The sequence below is a fragment of the Rhea americana genome, unplaced genomic scaffold (genome assembly GCF_003343005.1).
Source record: "Rhea americana isolate MKP2758 unplaced genomic scaffold, rheAme1 scaffold_77, whole genome shotgun sequence".
In the NCBI taxonomy this organism is placed as follows: Eukaryota; Metazoa; Chordata; class Aves; order Rheiformes; family Rheidae; genus Rhea; species Rhea americana.
The window spans coordinates 1,194,963-1,212,630 of record NW_028186945.1 but is presented as its reverse complement, the minus strand read 5'-3'; the positions used below and the strand labels follow the sequence as shown (position 1 = coordinate 1,212,630).

Genomic DNA, 17,668 nt, shown 5'->3' with positions numbered 1-17,668 from the left:
GGGCCCCGGGAGCGGAACATCCCGGCTGGGCACGGGCGGGTTTCCTGRAGTGGCTGCTAGAGACCCCTTACTTCTTTATGTGAAAGCTTCTTGCTAAGTCCCCGCTCGATGTATTTTCACTGTTAGTAACTGTACTGCTCCGGTTGTCCTTCACCGTAGGAATCCTCTTCAACACCGGAGCTGGCCAGCACATCTTGAAAAATCCCCTCATCGTGAACAGCATCATCGAGAAGGTCGGTGACTACTGCCCTGGTGACCTCACCTATAGCAGTAGTATGACTCTGAACTTTATTTTTTTTTTTAAAAAAAAACAAATATTCCCATGTGGTCTAAAATAGTACTCAAGACTTTAACAAGGGCATAATTTTAAAAAAATACTATGTAGGATCACACATTTGTTTTAAATAATCTAAGTAGTCTTTGTCAGTTGTTGTTATATGACAGCTGACCTCAAGCTTTGAAAATAATATTGAGGCATTCAAAAGATTAATGTATAAGTAATGGGCAAAAGTCAGCTTCTTTGAGTGTATATATGCAATAGTTGCCAGCCTTAGAGGTGAGAACTTTATTGAATGTGCTGCTAGGGAACCAGGTGAATGAATGAAATGTTTGACTGGTGAGCAGGTTTCTAGGATGTCAAGAGGACTTTGTACAGCAGCTTCATGTACACCTGAACAGCAGTTTGAAATCTTTGGAAGACACACCTTAAGACATAATTCTTTCTGTTTCCTGAATCAGTATCCTTGTGTATGGTTTTGAAGGGACCTTTATTATATACTATAGTTCCTACATCGCTGCATTTTTAAAAATGAGACGGTTTGCTTATTTTTCTGTGTTCAGCCCAGGACACACTTGTTTTCACTATTTCCCTCACTTCCTTTTCTAAAAGGTATTTTTGCACCACTGTTAGCTGAATTTAGCCTTTTATTGAGTTGTGTGTATGTTTCATTTTAAAATTAAATGATTGCTTGGAATCAGTTCTGGAAAAAATGGTGAAATGCCATTTGTTCCCAGGCTGCCTTACGACGTACAGATGTCATTCTGGAAGTAGGCCCTGGAACTGGTAACCTGACAGTGAAAATGTTAGAGAAAGTGAAAAAGGTAAGTGTGATCTCCCCACTGCCTCTTCCCCAACTCAGCATATCCAAAACATTATGGCTTAGACTATAAGCAAACAGGAGGCTGTTCTGTGAACTGAGTCAAGGAAGCAGAATCACTTTATGTATTTTTTTTCTTGAAACTTGCATAATTCCAGGGAATGCCTGACCATATTCGTGTAAATAATGTAAGGTTTTGGCAAACTGTATTGCTATTATCTATTTACATGATAAGCCTTTCATGTTTTGTGATAGGAAAAAGTGCATAGCCTAACAAGAAATACGTAAGAATTATTTATTTTTTTTTAGCAGTAGTTATCTACAGTTTCTTGCAACTGAAGTTATAATCCTGGTTAGGAGTTCATGTAGAAAATTGCAAATATATACTTTGTTTTCAGGTTATTGCTTGTGAAATTGACCCTAGACTCGTGGGTGAACTTCAGAAGAGAGTCCAGGGCACGTAAGTACCAACAGTGGAAACAGTGATTGYTTAAAGCAGCCCACTTGTTTTGGCCAAAACTTCAGCATCATGCCRACTGGAAGATAACCACTGTCTATTTTCCCCACAGGTGTCTGGCAAACAAACTGGAGATCAAAATTGGAGATGTGTTGAAAACAGACTTACCATTCTTTGATGCATGTGTAGCTAACTTGCCTTATCAGGTATGGACAAAACAATCTAAGCATGACATTTTATTTTATTTTATTTTTAATGATAATTGCTCAGAAGGCATACTAATGATATTATTCTTTTCCTCAGATTTCTTCACCCTTTGTTTTCAAGTTGTTGCTTCATAGACCTTTCTTCAGGTATATGGAAGAATAGATCTTTCTAACTGAAAATTCCAAATCAGGTTATTTACTTCATAAGTTATCTCCTCTGTGGATCAGATCCACRCCAAAAGCTTTCTATAATATTAAGTTGCCAACATCTGGAAATTAGYTTACTGAAGTATTAAGCATGAGAAAATTCAGTCTTGGCATTAGTGAGTCCAACTGATGAAAACAGGATTTGCATCTCTTCACACTATAACTAATTGTTATTCTGGAGATAAACAGGGCATCTAGCATTTCAAATGCCTTCCTACCTTAGGAAGTAAAGGTGGTGAAATTGAAGCTAGGATAGTTTGTATTGTCTGATCATTTTAAAAATATAATTGGCCAGGTACTTCTGTATGTAGTTCAGTATGTCAGCAGTTCTTKATTTCTCTCACTGACTTCCTAATTTTACTGATAGTACTGAGGTGATTAAGGCAGAGTGTGCATGTATATCGGACTTCTATTCCTCTAAATGTTGAGGGGAAAGCTGCATTTAATTGGCTTTTGACTTAAAAGCTGAGAAGACATAGAATTCATTTGCTCATTTCTGTAATTCTCAGGTGTGCAATACTTATGTTTCAACGGGAATTTGCACTTCGTTTGGTTGCAAAACCAGGGACTAAACTATACTGTAGACTCTCTATTAATACTCAGTTACTAGCTCGTGTGGACCATCTGATGAAGGTATGTCATTCTGCGTTAGCACTTAGAGAATGTTGTGGTGTTTGTTAAGAATGTGAGGATGTGCTGCTAACTTATACAGCTGCCTAACTTCTCCTGATTAACAGGTTGGAAAGAACAACTTCAGGCCCCCTCCTAAAGTTGAATCCAGTGTTGTCAGAATAGAGCCAAAGAACCCACCACCACCTATCAACTTTCAGGTGATAACCATATATTCTAATAACCATATCTAGTAACATAGCAATAGTAGTACTTAATTTTTCATTTCATTTCTTAGGCAGGCTGTCTTCACAGTAGTTTACTCAGTACCAGCAATCCATTGACATTTACAGAATTCCAAAATACTTATCCCCATTTCATCAGGTTTGCATTAGGACACAGCTGATAATGGCACATTCTTCAGGTAAAGGTGCAGCTTTTCTTCGAACACTTCAAAGGTACCATCTCCATGTCAACTGGAGAGTTACTAGTAATAATATCTTTTCCATCCTATCCTATCTGAAAGAGACTGCTCTAGCTGATGATGTGATTGTTGCTTATGAGCAAAAGAGTGTCTATAAGAACTCTTACCTTCAGATGATTGTGTACAGTCTTAGAAGACAGATGTTACATGATAGTTTTCTTAACTTTAAAATGATTTGATCTTCAAGACCATTTCAGCCTAGCCCAAATTCAGTCAGATTTTCTTGAACTACCTGTCCTCAGCACATACGATCTGTCCAATAGTGCTCATCCACAAAAAAAAGAGCATTTCAAAAGTCTTTGTGGGTGATGTATTTTCTCCTCTACTTAGATTGCTGGGCATAAGACAGTGCTGCCTTCTTATTGGTTAGAAAGGTGTTTTCCTAAAAAGATTATTTTCTTCATGTTACTGTTGTGAGATTGTCAGTAGTGTTTTTTCTGAACTTTTTGTAGGAGCCATGTACTCCTTTCAGTAAATAGTGCATGCTTTTTAATTTCAGGAATGGGATGGTCTGGTAAGGATAGCCTTTGTTAGGAAAAACAAGACACTCTCTGCAGCATTCAAGTAAGTAAATTCTGTTAGAGGTCAGCTTTTCAAAGCTTTGGAGTCTGTCTAGTTAACCATTTCTTTTTTTGAAAATGCCTTGTAGTGTTATATTGTTCTGAAATGAGTTCTGTTCATAGAGGTTTGTAATRCAGATGCTGGAACAGTCTGAGATAAATAATAACAAAGAACTTATGCTGGTGTTAGAAACTCTTCTAAAGTGAAACCTTTAGAAGAAAACTCTTCATACGAGGCAGCTGTTTCAAATTAACAGCTCTATAACTCAATACAGTTTCTTCTTAGAGTGAGGACTAACAACTACTCAAGTCAAAAGAAATAATTAAAAATCAGTTTTCATTCTAGACTTGCATTTCTTTCAGATCAAGTGCTGTAGAGCAGTTGTTGGATCATAATTACCGAATTCATTGTTCCTTACATAATACAGTAAGTGCCTTTTTAATGTATTAAATTCTATTTCTGTGCAGTGTGACCCAAACACTAATATTTGTAAGAGTGAAAAATCAGCATGGCTTAAAATGTTAAGGCTTTTCCAGAAGAGCTGGGGTAGGGATGAATTTAACTCTGTTCTTTGAAGAAAAATCTAAGAGTGTTTCTAAAATATGGTGCAAAAAATAAAAACTGAGGATATTGTTAATGCATTCTTTGGCCACACTTGGCAATTCATTTACAGTGAATGAGTTGAGGTATAAAAATCCAGGCATAAGTATGTATTAATCCTTAAAGGGAAAAAAAAGAGAACTTATTAGATCACTTGAAACAAAAACTCTTCTAAAAGAGGAAAAGAATTGACTAAATTTAAACTAATTTTAACCTTTTTATATGCTATGAATAAAAAACTAATTTGTATCTTATCTTCTATTGACAGGAAATACCAGAAAATTTCAAAATTGCAGAGAAAATACAGACAGTCTTAAAAAATACAGGTTACTCTGAAAAACGAGCCCGTTCTATGGATATAGATGACTTTATTAGGTAAATCTGTTTTCTCTCTGCCTTCCTTTTAAGCTTTTTCAAGTTCTATCTGAATCTGTATCTATCAGAGCAGATTTTTCCTGTGTTAGGTAGTAATAGTACTATACTTCCTGCTCTCTGAATACCACATATTTTTTGCTTCTAGTCCTGAAAGACAAAGGAAAACTTATATCCTCTATGTAAACCTTATCTGTATTTTAACTGCTTAGTCTGGAGAAGCAACTAGCTTAACATCCCTATTTTTATGATTTATGTACACACCTACATCATCTCTAAAAATGGGTTTAATACCAAAACTGGTTATTATAAACTTCTCTGACTTGCACAGCCCTTCCCTTTCTGTCTGTTTTGAGAATCAGGCCTTAACCTACAGTATAATTTGGAAATGTTAGGTGTGTAATTAACTACTGTATTCTGYTCTTCCTTCTGGTCAGTTAATTTAATTGGCAATAGCAATCGTATTCTAATTCAAGATAAAATTCCTAGCTGTTCCTCTATGCTACTGTTCTTTCAAGAAATGTAGTAAACTTGGTAGGATACAGTATTATAATTGCATTAGAAATGTATCTGCATTTTTAAACTGTACAACTTGCTAATAATCTCTGATATATGCTTTGTAACAATTCTTCATAGCAGCTGAACAGCAACAATAGATTTTTATGACTGCTTGTTTTCTTTGTCCTAGGTTCTTTTACCAGAGTGGCTTGGAAATGATTTTATCTGAAGTCTAGATCAGTAGAAACTGTAACATGAATTTTTCTTTTTTTTTTCTCCAGACTACTGCATGGCTTCAATTCAGAAGGCATCCATTTCTCATAGGTTCTCTCAGAAGAATGAAAGATACTCCATATTTTGTCATTAAGTCTTACTGAAGCCAGAGTGACTGCAGTGGGACAATATCTCTTTGCAAAAGCAACATGCAGAATATGGCATGCATATTCTGAGTCTTTTTAAGAACATTACATTCAATTTTATTACAGATAACAGGAAGAAGCTGCTGCTCTGTATTTTAAGAGTGTTAAATTCTTTCAGGACCAAAGTGGGGTGTTGGACTTCCACGTGACTGCATATTTTTAAATATATCCTACTGACACGTTGGTCGATGCTGTCGTAACTGAGATTTGTGTTCTCTGTTCATGGACTTACATCTCTGGATATTCTTGCAGTATTCACAGTACAACTCTGACTTCTCATTTGAGCAAAAAAMCCCCAGATTTATAGCCATTTCATTTGTTTGTTTTTAAGTATACTTAAACAGTTTCTTTTTATTTGAAATGCTTGTCTTTTCCATTTGTGCTTTGATAGGTACAAGCAATCCAAGTCTGTTTAGTAACCTGCTTCCTGCTTCTCTTGCAGAAATCTCAGTATGTTTTTCAGAAACAAAGGGCATCTTCTGGGCTTAGTTTTGGTTACAAAAATGTTACTGAGGTTACCTAAAATTACCACTGTCCAACTTCTTTAGCCTTTCCTCACCGCCATCAACCTGTTCTAGGAAACAGCAGTAAAGTACCAGGTGATCAGCACTCATAGGCAAGGACAGAAGTTTTCTTGTCAAAAAAAAARGGGGGGGGCAGCTTAAATTGATAATTGAGAAATCTACTTTGCCATTCAAGACAATGGGGAGTTTCAGCATAGATCAGAGCTTTTAATGGACTTCAACGCAGTGCATTCCTGTGTCTGATTAAAAACACTCGCTGAAGTATCTCAATATAGTTTGAACTATATCTTTGTTACCAAGGTAACGGGAAAGTTTACCTAAGGAAGATTGTATTAACTCTGTATAACAACCATTTAAAAAAAATCCACTTTGTTCTGTCTTAGGATTCAGAAAAAGATTAACTCTGTGCTATGATGCCAGGGTGAAGGCATGACTCTGTACTAATGAACATGACGTATTTGTTTTATATATGGCATATGTCCTTCAATAAATACAATAGCATATAGAGAAAAGGCATGAGATTAGCAAAAATCTTCTCCAAAATTAATTTCATTTTTTTCAAGTCTAACCAGTGATGCAAGGAAACATTCATACTTGAGTCACTGATTCAGGAGCATCTGCTTGAATTTGCAGACATCCTGAAACCGTGGCTTGGAAAACTGAAATGCTCATTTAATTTATAATGTCATGATTCTAGTGCTACTTCCCTGCATACAGAATACATTTATGAATGATGATAAGTAGGCACAGAAATATGCCAAGACCAATATAGAAGAAACACATGGTAGAGATCTGGGTCACACTTCTCAAAATACTTTCAAATGCTTTTACAGGATCAAAAACAAATGCTCTTCTGTGTCCAATTCAAGTAATACCAGTCCATCATAGCAATGGGCTGCAGGACATGAAGTGCCACAAAGAGCCATGTTACTTTCGTATCTAAATTCTCACTGTTTCAGTATTGGTGTTGAGCTCATCTTTATAGCACAGGCCTGTAACACAGCCTGTTTCTTAACATCGCTCCTGCTAGAGGCACAGTTTTATATCTGCTGCTTGACAGGACTAGATAGATTATTTAAAAAGCTTAGTAAAAAGCTCCTGAACTCTTAACTGCCTCTCTTCCTTTGGAGGATTTAAAAAGTAACTGTACTATCTACAGTTACTACGGTCAGCAAAATGCTTCAGGGAACTTCTTCCTAAATTACAAGCTTGCACAGAATGGTCATTTCCAAAAGTAAATAATCATTCTGAAATCAGAGGCCTTTGAAATATTTTGCAAAATGTAACTCAGATATGTTTACAAACCCTTAAAACCCTTCCCAAAGCAAAATATAACTTGCATAGAAGTAAATTCCCATCTGTAATTCATTTTAATAGCTTAATTTATTAAACACATTGTGTAAAATCTACATGGTTGTTTCAGTTTTCATGTTTACACATAAGAGGTTTTTTGCTTTTTTTTTTTTTTAAACCATGATGTGACAAAAGCTTCCCATAGCCTACCTTCCTATGGGAGATACAAACATTAAACACTACGAGAATTCCTGGCTCATTTAACTCTCTTTTCACTGCCTTCCCTTAATTTCCCTCCAGCCCTGGCACAAACAGGCTTATATTCCAAAAGTGCTTTTTAAAAAGTTCCAAGGGAAAGTCTGCTGATACAAACTCCTGGAAACAGGGAGAACTCCTAGAGAGGTCTACAATTCTTCATTTGACAAGAAGTTCTTACAGGAAAGGTCAATCTTTCKGGGATACAGACTTGCAAAAAATAACATGAGTGCCACCACCTAAAAAGTGCCAACACACATGGCACAATTTGTGAGAATTCGGGTACTTCTGGGATTTCTATTAGCACTAGGTAGAAGTACTGTGCAAATCCTCAAATAATGTAATTTCACCTCACTTTTTAGCTGCTGGCACTGCACAAAAGGAAAAATAGGTATTAGCTACTTTCTTTAAAGCAACAGAACTACTCAACTACCTGCAAACTACAGTTAATGTACATGTAAGTCTGTCATGCATCAAAAGCCAAATTTTAACAGTATGTAAAAGGGTACTATGGATTTCTTTAGCAGGATCCCTGAACTCTGACAGTTATCCAAACTGTATGTAGAGGTCAGACTGCACCTTTATTCTGACAGCATTATCACACTATACCACATATTGTATATCTGCATTACCCTAAGATACAACTCTCTTCAGTACTTTAACATTACCTTTTATTATACATCAACTAATTTATATTTTTTTTCTTTTTTTTCTTTTTCTTTTTTTTTTTACAGAGAAAATGTTAGAATTATATAGCCACTCTTTATGGTATTCAAATAAATCTAGATTCCAGATTTTTACAAGGAGGATGGAATGTCCAGCTGTTTGTCCACTGTAACAGCTCTTGCAGTTCCTGTTCAAATGATATGGCACATCCTGTGAAATGAACTAGCCACCAAAAAAAAAAGTCTCAAAACACATTAAAAATGTACACACACTAAGAGTAATTTACATTGACAAATAAGGAATGTTGTTTATTAAGGCTGTGCTTCATAAAAGAGGATGTTTAGGGTTAAGTAGCCTTCATCAAGGCACAGAATGGGAAAAGGTGAGCACAGCCATCTGTAGAAGAGAAGTTATGTACAACCACTAGTGAGGTGTGCATGCACGCAAACACAATTTAAAACTGCACAGCTGGTTTTGTAGCAAAACTGAACATAGTTAAAAGGAAATACTGTGACATTTTTAATGGCCACAGTTTTACTTCATTATTAAAAACATGGCAAATATTTCCAAAACATAAAATTCACAATTTGAATAAATGAAATATTTTAAACAAAGTGCTTCACAGATCTGAACCCTGCATGGTTGTGCTGTCTGGTCTAGAAGCATTTTGTAGACATCATAGGAGCATTTCACACAAAACTGAAAATGTCATTCAGGTGAATAAGAAACAGGACATTTCCACAGACATTTCTAAAGTTTTTACACTTTCAAGTAGTTGAGTTCTTACAGCCACTGGGTTTTGTAACAAATGTGTGCTACAGCAGTTTCGTGGATTCCTTTAGCAGCAAAAGCCCATTTCAAAGGGCACGTGGTCTTTTCGGATTGATCTGTTTACTGGCCTGTTCCTCCTCTTGTAGAGCTGCCCGGAAAGATTTCACTTTATCTTTAATGAAAAAAAAAAAAGAGAGAGAATGAGTATTGATGTGCTTGTGCTCAACACAGATCTTGCAACCAAGCATTGATGTTCCACATTCCTGCCCTAATGCACAACAAAGAACACTCTGCTACCAAAAAAAAAAAAAAAATGCTGAGGCTACAAACTACAAGAGGATTGAGATAGGCTTAAATTCAATACTCACCATACAAACAAGTTGCTTAGCAACTCAGTCCCTTCCTAGATGCTTCTCCTGTCTCTAGGCAGGACAGATTTAGAAACTGCACAGTTGTAGTCTCAGCATGTAACCTGCTCACATTTACATTCTGCTTCTAACTTACAGATTACACRGCATACTTCCATCTCCTTCTCAGCAGCTTCCAAACCACCCTTAAAGCATCCAAAATAGTATTTAGGTGTACAATCTGTCACTCCTGTACATTCTAAAACCCAGCTGAGTAGATTCTATTCTCCTATATTTTACCATTAATGTAGAAAAGCATTCATATAAAATAAATATATATATATATTATATAATATATATATTTTTTATATATATATAAAATATAAATATAATAAATAAAATTTTAAGATATTCACCATAAATAGATAAACATTCCCAAGATAAGAATTGGCAAAACCTGAGAAAGGGAGTATGGCATTCTTTCACATTTCTATTCCTCTCCTTCCTATTCCGCTGTAATAGGCTCAAGAATGGGAACAGCAAAACCAAAATTAAACTGTAAAGGAATCAGTCCCAAAATGACAGGAATCAAAGCTGAAACATTCAGTAACTGTTATGTGCCCTGAACAGAACATAAATGCTGCTGTGCAAAAAAATTGTTGACTTAAAGTTCTTCTCTCCTGTAAAGCTATGTATGTATCACACCGACTGTAAAGAAGCAAGGTTCTCCTAAACAGCCTTCGCCTCCAGTACCTCTTTTAAAAAGCAGTATCTAATAATTTATAAAGACCAAAGGAGTCAAACTGGTGTTTTGCCACTGCTGGTGTCTCAAATGGTCTTACTGTGAAGTGGAAGCCATCATCTAGTTCATAAAAAGCAACGTACCTCCAATTCTTTGCTAAAGTATACAGTGGCCAATATACACTTACAGTGTAAGCAAGCCACATCTGATTTATTTGAAGTATTCTTCTAACTTACAACAAATACTTCAACTGAATATAATCTAAAATTTTATCTTTTAAGGTGCTTTCTAACATGGTTCCAACAACAACAAAAAACTAAATCCACAACCCCTTCAGTTTTCACCAATGTAGTATGCATGCTACAATCCAAGGAGATACAGAATGTAAAATCAGAAGGAAGACTACATATAGTCCCATTCATCTGAATGAAGTACCAAGCCGACATCCTGAAGGGTCAACTCTGGGCACTAAAAATTATCTGTGATTTGTTTTCAGCAAAGAGAGGTAGACAAAATGCCGGAAGGAAGGCTGATGAAGAAAAAGGCAGGCTAATAATCAAGCTATTAAGGACTTGATACAGACTGAAAAATGACCTCACCCTCCCTGCCACATTAGAGAGTGCAACACAGCAGGAACTGGGTGTTCCTACTACCTGTTCCTCGCTGCTTCATTTTGTCTTTTTTCTTGTACCCTTGCCCCCTTTTTTTCTTTTTTCTACAGTCCTTTTGTATTTTTTTCCCATCTTTTATCGTTTTGTAACAAAGAAAAAGAAATCTGCAGGATCAAGTTTGTACTTCCTAGAGATACAGCAGAGGCCTTCCCTTTAAACAAGGATGAACTGAACAAACATGTGAACTTGCTTGCAGGCAGCAGAACAACTGCTCCTTCCATAGGACATTACAGGACAGCTTAAGGGAAACATAACCATACTCTTTTGCTAATAACGCACACAGAAGTGATTAAAATCAGTCTACCTCGAAGTTCGGTCAGAATATCAATTTTTTGCTCAAGAATTGCTTCAAGTTGGGTAGCATAAGAATCCACATCATAGTCTACTTCTTCTGTCATCTCAAGAAGAGCTTTTTCATCTTCAAGCCATCTAATAGATTCCTAGACAAATGGTAAAGAAACAATTAAATACACTGACAAAGATATAAATTTCAAAACAAATAGCTAAATTACTCCATAAAATGAATCCTTGTTATAATTTCAGCACACTTGTATGTTTTCTATATAAAAGTATTCAGCATACTTTTACGTTCTCTACATAGTTTCTTCATTCCAATGGCCATATCAGCCACAGGTTAACCTCAGCTATCCCAGTTCTCTTCAAATTTAGAATATTAGGTAAGATTTAGAACATTGGATGTGAGACTAAGAAACCCAGAGAACAGAACTCTATGTCACTGTTATGCCCTGTTAGGCAGGTACCAAACTCTGAAACCAAGTTTCAGTTTTGAGTATGAGAAGAAAGGGAGAAAGGGCAAATAGGAGAAAGAAGGGGGGACAAGGAGGGAAGGGGCAAGGGGAAAAGTCTTGAAGCAAATAAGAATACCAGCAGGAGCTTAACACTTATAGAATAATGCAAAGCTATGATCAGGATAACTGATCCAAGCATGTCTAGAGCACTATTGATTTATTTTAAGATATTTTTGTCATGGTAAGAACTTCTGCCTGGCACAGCCCATAGACCATGTATTGATGCAGTCCACCTTCACACATGCTATAAACTAACAAGCTATGCTGTGAACTAAGGGAGCTGAGCCTTGGACACACTTCCTGCTGCTGAYTGCTCTGAGGAGCTGCGATCTCCAGCAGAAGGCCAGATGGACACAGACAGGCAGTAACATCAAACTCATGCACTAGCTTCAGGGCTCGTGTTTTATAATTACTAAATCTCTACATCTGCTCTAAAATGTGTTATTTAGCATCCTACTCTATTACATAAACACATTAATGTTCAACTAAGTTAGATGCCTTAAYTGAGGAGATGTGTGCATTCCCTACAGGTTTCATGTACTACTGTTCTCTTGCAGCAGACACGCCAAAAGGACAGCCTGCCTTTAAGGCTTTAAGGTTACAAATAGAAGCAACTTGCATTTCCTTCCTAAAACTAGTAATTTACATTTATTTTTATTACAACTTACTCTCTGAATGTGTTGTCAGTATCACTTTCAAAGACTCTGACTAGCAGCAGGAAGAAACCCTTACTTACATTTCTACAAAGYAAGCAAACAGGCAGCTAGAAATACTTCTGTCTCTTCTAGAGAGACATAGTATCTCAGAGGGAGGTGACCATACTGTCAACAAAAATGTCACTGATTGAAACATTATTGTTAATTTTCCACTTTGGTGTAGGAATATTGTCACAGATTAGACAGTGAAATTGAAAATTCAGGACCAATCTGAAAAAGCTTCTTGCAACTACTAAACACAGTCACTAATGCTAGAAAAGGACTAAAACAGAAAATAGCTCATCACTAAAGGAAAAAGGAACTTTTCTTATGATGAACGTAATCCATTTAGAAAGCTTATGAGAAGAAAAGGAAAATTTTAGTAGATTTTGAGGATGCCTGAAAAATACGCTTCTATTTTTTTTTTTACCACCAGCATGAAGAGTGGTGGTTATGGCTCTAAATTGGTTCCTGCTTGTTTGCTACAGTGGGCTTAATGTAATAAAACAATTTAGAAATCTCTGTTTGACTGCAGCAGAATTACCAGATGTTATTCTGTATCTTAAGAGTCTGTACTTTTCTTGTGGAAACCTGAATTCCTGGATAGTATAGAACAACACAGAGTTCCATCTTGTACCTGAAAGACAGCTCTGTGGTCTTCAACAACTTGCTCTTCCATTTCTACCATCTGCGACACAGCTTCATGGAAAGTAAACAATTGTGGAGAAACCTCCTCTTCCTAAAAACAATAGTTAAGTTTGTTACCCTAGAAGAACTTTGTCTTGAATAACTCGAATAAACGTTTTTATTTGCCTGGGAATAAACATAATACATGAAATGGTGAAGCATCATGCTGTATTTACTTAATGATACTGCTAATGGGCTACAAATACACATCACACTGGTGTAGTTCTACCATTGTAYTTATCATCACCTCTTTATATGTAATGCTGTAAACCACTCACGTTTTGTTCACAAAGTAGTTTGAGATCATCCCTCTGAGGAGAGCTCCCTACACCCCACTGTGTCTCTAAGTCATCAATCTGATTTGGAGCATGGTGTATAATTGGACGGGTATCTCCTGCAGCACTAGGATCAACTGTCAGTTCCTTCACTCTACAATCAGAAAATATTTCATTTTTAAATTAGCAACTTCCCGCACAAAATAGTCACAACGAAAAAAAAAAAAAGCTCTTTGGGTTTATATGCAATTTACTTCATTTAATAAGGATGATGATGTCAGCTTCAAAATTTAATGTACTTTCAATGCCAAAAGGATTCCTAAAAAGCATGGTCTATTGAATTTCAACTATTATAGATGGATTAATGGAAAAGGCAATTTTTAACTGAAATCTTTGACTGATTTTGATTGAAATTTTACTCGTTATTGACAAAGTTATTGACAATTGACAAAGAAGGGAAAAGTATTCAAATCTTCAATGTTAACATCTCTTTAAAAGGTGGACAGTATCTGAAAATTGTAAGGACAAGTTCAAATACTCAGTACCCTAAATCTGACCATCTTTCTTTCTCTGTGCAGACAATTTTGCTTTAAAGAAAAAAAAAATCAGTACCCTATTAGCTGTCATAAGCAAAGCCCTCAAGAATTCTGAAGAAAATAATAATTTTCAATCAAGTAACCTAGTGTACGAATACACATTTTAACTAAAAAAAAAGTCAAAGCTGAAAATATTTTATTAAAATGTTAGACTCTTGCAGAACAAAAATTGTTTAAGAGACTGATGATATGATTCAGGAAAAAAAAAGTCAATTTAAAAGTAAGTTTATGAAGCAGACACAAAGTCTGAAATTATAGCAAGTATTAAAATAAATTCTTCATATTTAAAGGGAAAAAAGTTTAAAGTAGCTTTTTTTAAAAAAACAACATGGAAACTATATTTCATTCACCTTTGGAATGACTAAATGTTTCAAAAGTATGTATGTATTAAAATTCCTTTTATTTTTAATTAAGTAGCAAAAAAGATATATTCAGATTATTTTAAATACAGACTTGTCACAGTTCAGTCCACTAAATGTACAAAGGTGACATCATCATTTTTTGAATGTATGAGGAAAAATAGCGAGCCTGGATAAAAAGTATGGATGTTTGAGGAGAGTGAACAAAAAAAATGAGAAGATGATTGCAGATCATGCAGAACCATCACCTGCCAAACAAAATAAAAACGAAGTATGTGTGACTCAAGGCAAGGGGACTAATGAAAGGTTGGTCTGTAAGATTAGATAGCCAAACAGAAAACTTAAAAATAAAGATTCCATGTATAGAATGAAGTAGACCTGGTGACTGAAGGAGAAAAGTCGTCATACTCATAGGAAGGAGAGAGATCAGAGCGACTGCCACTACCCTGTGAGAAGGGAATGTCCGAAGGACTAATTCCGAATTCCTTTACTCTGCAGCAGCAAAATACAGCAGCAAATTAAAAGAAAATGTTCTCGTAAAGACAGTTAAAATGACAACTCTGTTCAGTACTTGTCTTTAATAGCATAACAAGAAAACTAATTATTTTTAAATTGAAACATAAACAAGGGAGAGTCAGCATATTTGAACAGGCAAATTTGAGTTACAGACCACTAACAAAATTTAACAAAACTAGTGCTGCTTTTTGCAGGAAACTATAATAGAAATGTTTTCAGAGGAGTAATTCCAGATTTCAGTTAGTGTAGTTAATAAAATTTGGTCTATATTCAGTATTCCATTAATTGCTCCTTTCAAAACACCAAACCATTACAGTTCTAATACTTTAAATTATATACTGCCCGGTATCTTACACTGCCCACACACCAGTACTCAGCACCTAAAAATTCATTTTATTATGAAAATAATATATTGCTAGGAAAAGTTAAAACAGTGAACAAAACACGTGAGGTAACTTCACAGTGATAGGCATCTACTATGTAACAACATACAAAGGTAATATTGAGGGAAAGAAACAGTTTCAGCATAACTATATAGCATACTAGAAACAGGTATTTATTTTTTTTGAAGTGGTCACCAATACTAGCTGTATGTCTGAAACCCATCTTTCGCATTAGACCCACTACCACCTTGTAACAAAGTCACACAGACCAGTCTAAGTGGGACAGATYTGCTATTACCTTCCTCGATCCAGACACAAACACACACAGCTGCTAGGAGGAGGCCTGCTGTAAGCCTTCCTATCAGTCCCTTTTGGCCAATTAGTGGAGGTCCCCAGACAAGCAGTAGCAGATGCAGCTCAGTCCGGCAGTTCAGGCCTTATCATAATTTGTCTCAGGCAAGAAAACTCAATACCACGACACTAGGTGGCAGTATTTTCTGTCAAAACCAGGATTTCCAATGGCTAAGATGCCTGTTTTCCTCCTTTGTTCTTTGCAGCAAAAAGCAGGGGAGGGGGGGAAAATCTCTGTGTCTTGCTGGAAAACTCTGGGCATTTCTGACTGCAAGCACATAGGGACCTGACCCTCTCCCAGCAGGCATTAGACTAAGGAGAATTCCAGCTGGGGAAGGCTCCTTTTGTAACCACTAGAGAAAGGCCAATGCTTTCASAGAGCAGTACAAAACTCAAAGATGATCAATCAACCTCTGAAGGTGCTGATTTCCCTACACTGATTACAAAGTCACTGTTTGATTAACTGAYTCCTTACTTACGTATTTGCCTGAACTTAGGAAGTATAAAATTGCAGAGTTTGATAAGAATACTTGATATATAAATATACTTCATAGTATGCTTGGTAAACACATATATTTGATAAATACACTTGGTAGATATAAAAGAGCTTGGCAATTCCATGAGATTCTAAGGGGGTAAGAAAGTACATTACAGACAGGTATCTCAGCAGACACTCCAGGAAATCCCAATGACTATCTACCACTGTTATCTTGGCAGACACTCTAGGGATTCATCATGAAAGCCAACCACCTCTAATCCAAGAGGTGATGGCTGCAGAGCAGGGGCAAAACAGTAAGGGTACTTTCTACATTCCTTGCTTTTCACACCATATTCATCTTTGGATAATGGCTTAAATGGAATTTCTATTGATTCTGATGTAATGGTTGTAAAAAGTGACAAATTAAATCAAGTATGTGCCCTGATGAGTCTTCTGATCTAAATTTTATTAAGAAATGCAAATACAGTACAATTATTGAAGTAGCTAAAATAATTACATGTCACAGAGGAACAGTAGCCCAAATTTCAGAGATCAACAGCTAGTATAGTTATAAGTAATAGTATTTCCCATACCTATTTGCGTATCTCAATGTATTTAGAGTGTTTTCACATGATGCCATTCCTGGAGAAATTGTAGCGATCTGCAGAAAACAACCCACAAGTTAATAAATCATTTTTCTGGAGATTAAAGGGTAGATGAATTCAAATTAAGTTTATTTTTTTATCTCCAATTTCATATGAGATCATCTACAAAAAATTGTCTACAACATACAGATGTTCTAATAAAATGACACCTCAAGAAGAGAGGTGTCAAGTCAAAGCTTCAGTTTAATTTTTTTTAACCACATCCAGGACATTAAGAATTCAAGGAAATTTCAGTCAATTTCCCCCACCTGACAGTCTTGGTAACATAATATGTAAATGTAGTATCTCCAATTGAAAAAAATAAGACCCCTCAATAAGGGAACTATGCAACTTATAATGGATCCTGGAAGCAATTACCATATTTTTTTTTTCAGTCTTTGAAAGCTGTTTTCCATTCAAGCATACTTCATGCTGATTTAAGAGATCTACTTTGGCCACAGTCCAGAACAGTACTTATTAACATTAAAGTTAAGCATGTGTTTAAGTATTTTCCTGATTTTTTTTCCATGAACTTGAAACTATCTGTAAATACTTGATAAGCAATTAAGTACCAAACGTATCTGGMGTCTATCAGTCTTTCCTTTTCCAGTTAAATAAAATACCCTGGAGATCTCACCTTCTTTTCAGCACCCAGCAAAAATAACAACTGTGATCAGGTAACAGAGGCATCATTATTTGTCCTAGCTTCTCTCAGCAGTCCAATTTTTTCATCTGTGCTCCCTTCAGAAGGGCCATAAAGGCACTACCCAAGACAACCACTTCTATGATCCTACATGCTAACATTTTTTTTCTGGCAGCACAGCATCAGGAGACTTAAACTGATGGAGATTAGATAATCCTGGTCTTCTCTTTCATCCTGCTGCTGACATTACTGTACAAGAGCAGAGGTAGTCATCCTGAGAGGAATTTCTGCTACTGAGGAGAAAGGAAAAATATGGGGTGGGAGGGGGTTAGAAAGTCTAAAGAGCTGCTACCACATATACTAAGTTTAAACCTCTAATGCTGGTATGCACCAATTACTAATGAAAACAAGAAGAAATGTAGACGTAAAATGATCGCATGATTACGTATTTCT

General features: G+C 36.0%; 2 protein-coding genes across 4 annotated transcripts in view; one reads left to right on the top strand and one right to left on the bottom strand.

The window, feature by feature from the left end:
- DIMT1 (DIM1 rRNA methyltransferase and ribosome maturation factor) overlaps positions 1-5,714 on the top strand; it is a 7,703-nt gene extending 1,989 nt beyond the window's left edge. The window contains exons 3-13 of the mRNA XM_085322394.1: positions 87-233; positions 1,015-1,101; positions 1,496-1,557; positions 1,667-1,760; positions 1,858-1,907; positions 2,477-2,600; positions 2,705-2,797; positions 3,560-3,624; positions 3,984-4,047; positions 4,490-4,596; positions 5,373-5,714. Coding sequence (XP_085178520.1) covers positions 87-233; positions 1,015-1,101; positions 1,496-1,557; positions 1,667-1,760; positions 1,858-1,907; positions 2,477-2,600; positions 2,705-2,797; positions 3,560-3,624; positions 3,984-4,047; positions 4,490-4,596; positions 5,373-5,415 — 936 coding nt within the window. The 3' untranslated portion in view covers positions 5,416-5,714. The remainder of the gene's footprint in view (positions 1-86; positions 234-1,014; positions 1,102-1,495; positions 1,558-1,666; positions 1,761-1,857; positions 1,908-2,476; positions 2,601-2,704; positions 2,798-3,559; positions 3,625-3,983; positions 4,048-4,489; positions 4,597-5,372) is intronic.
- A 969-nt stretch (positions 5,715-6,683) lies between these two features.
- Positions 6,684-17,668, bottom strand: part of KIF2A (kinesin family member 2A) — a 35,012-nt gene continuing 24,027 nt past the window's right edge. For 2 of the 3 annotated variants that reach the window (XM_085322431.1, XM_085322430.1), the window contains exons 15-19: positions 16,522-16,589; positions 13,249-13,399; positions 12,921-13,022; positions 11,084-11,219; positions 6,684-9,191 (exon numbers count right to left, since the gene is read on the bottom strand). In XM_085322431.1, coding sequence (XP_085178557.1) covers positions 9,106-9,191; positions 11,084-11,219; positions 12,921-13,022; positions 13,249-13,399; positions 16,522-16,589 — 543 coding nt within the window. In that variant the 3' untranslated portion in view covers positions 6,684-9,105. Of the gene's footprint in view, positions 9,192-11,083; positions 11,220-12,920; positions 13,023-13,248; positions 13,400-14,578; positions 14,693-16,521; positions 16,590-17,668 lie in introns of all 3 variants that reach the window. The other variant, XM_085322432.1, reaches the window with a different exon arrangement.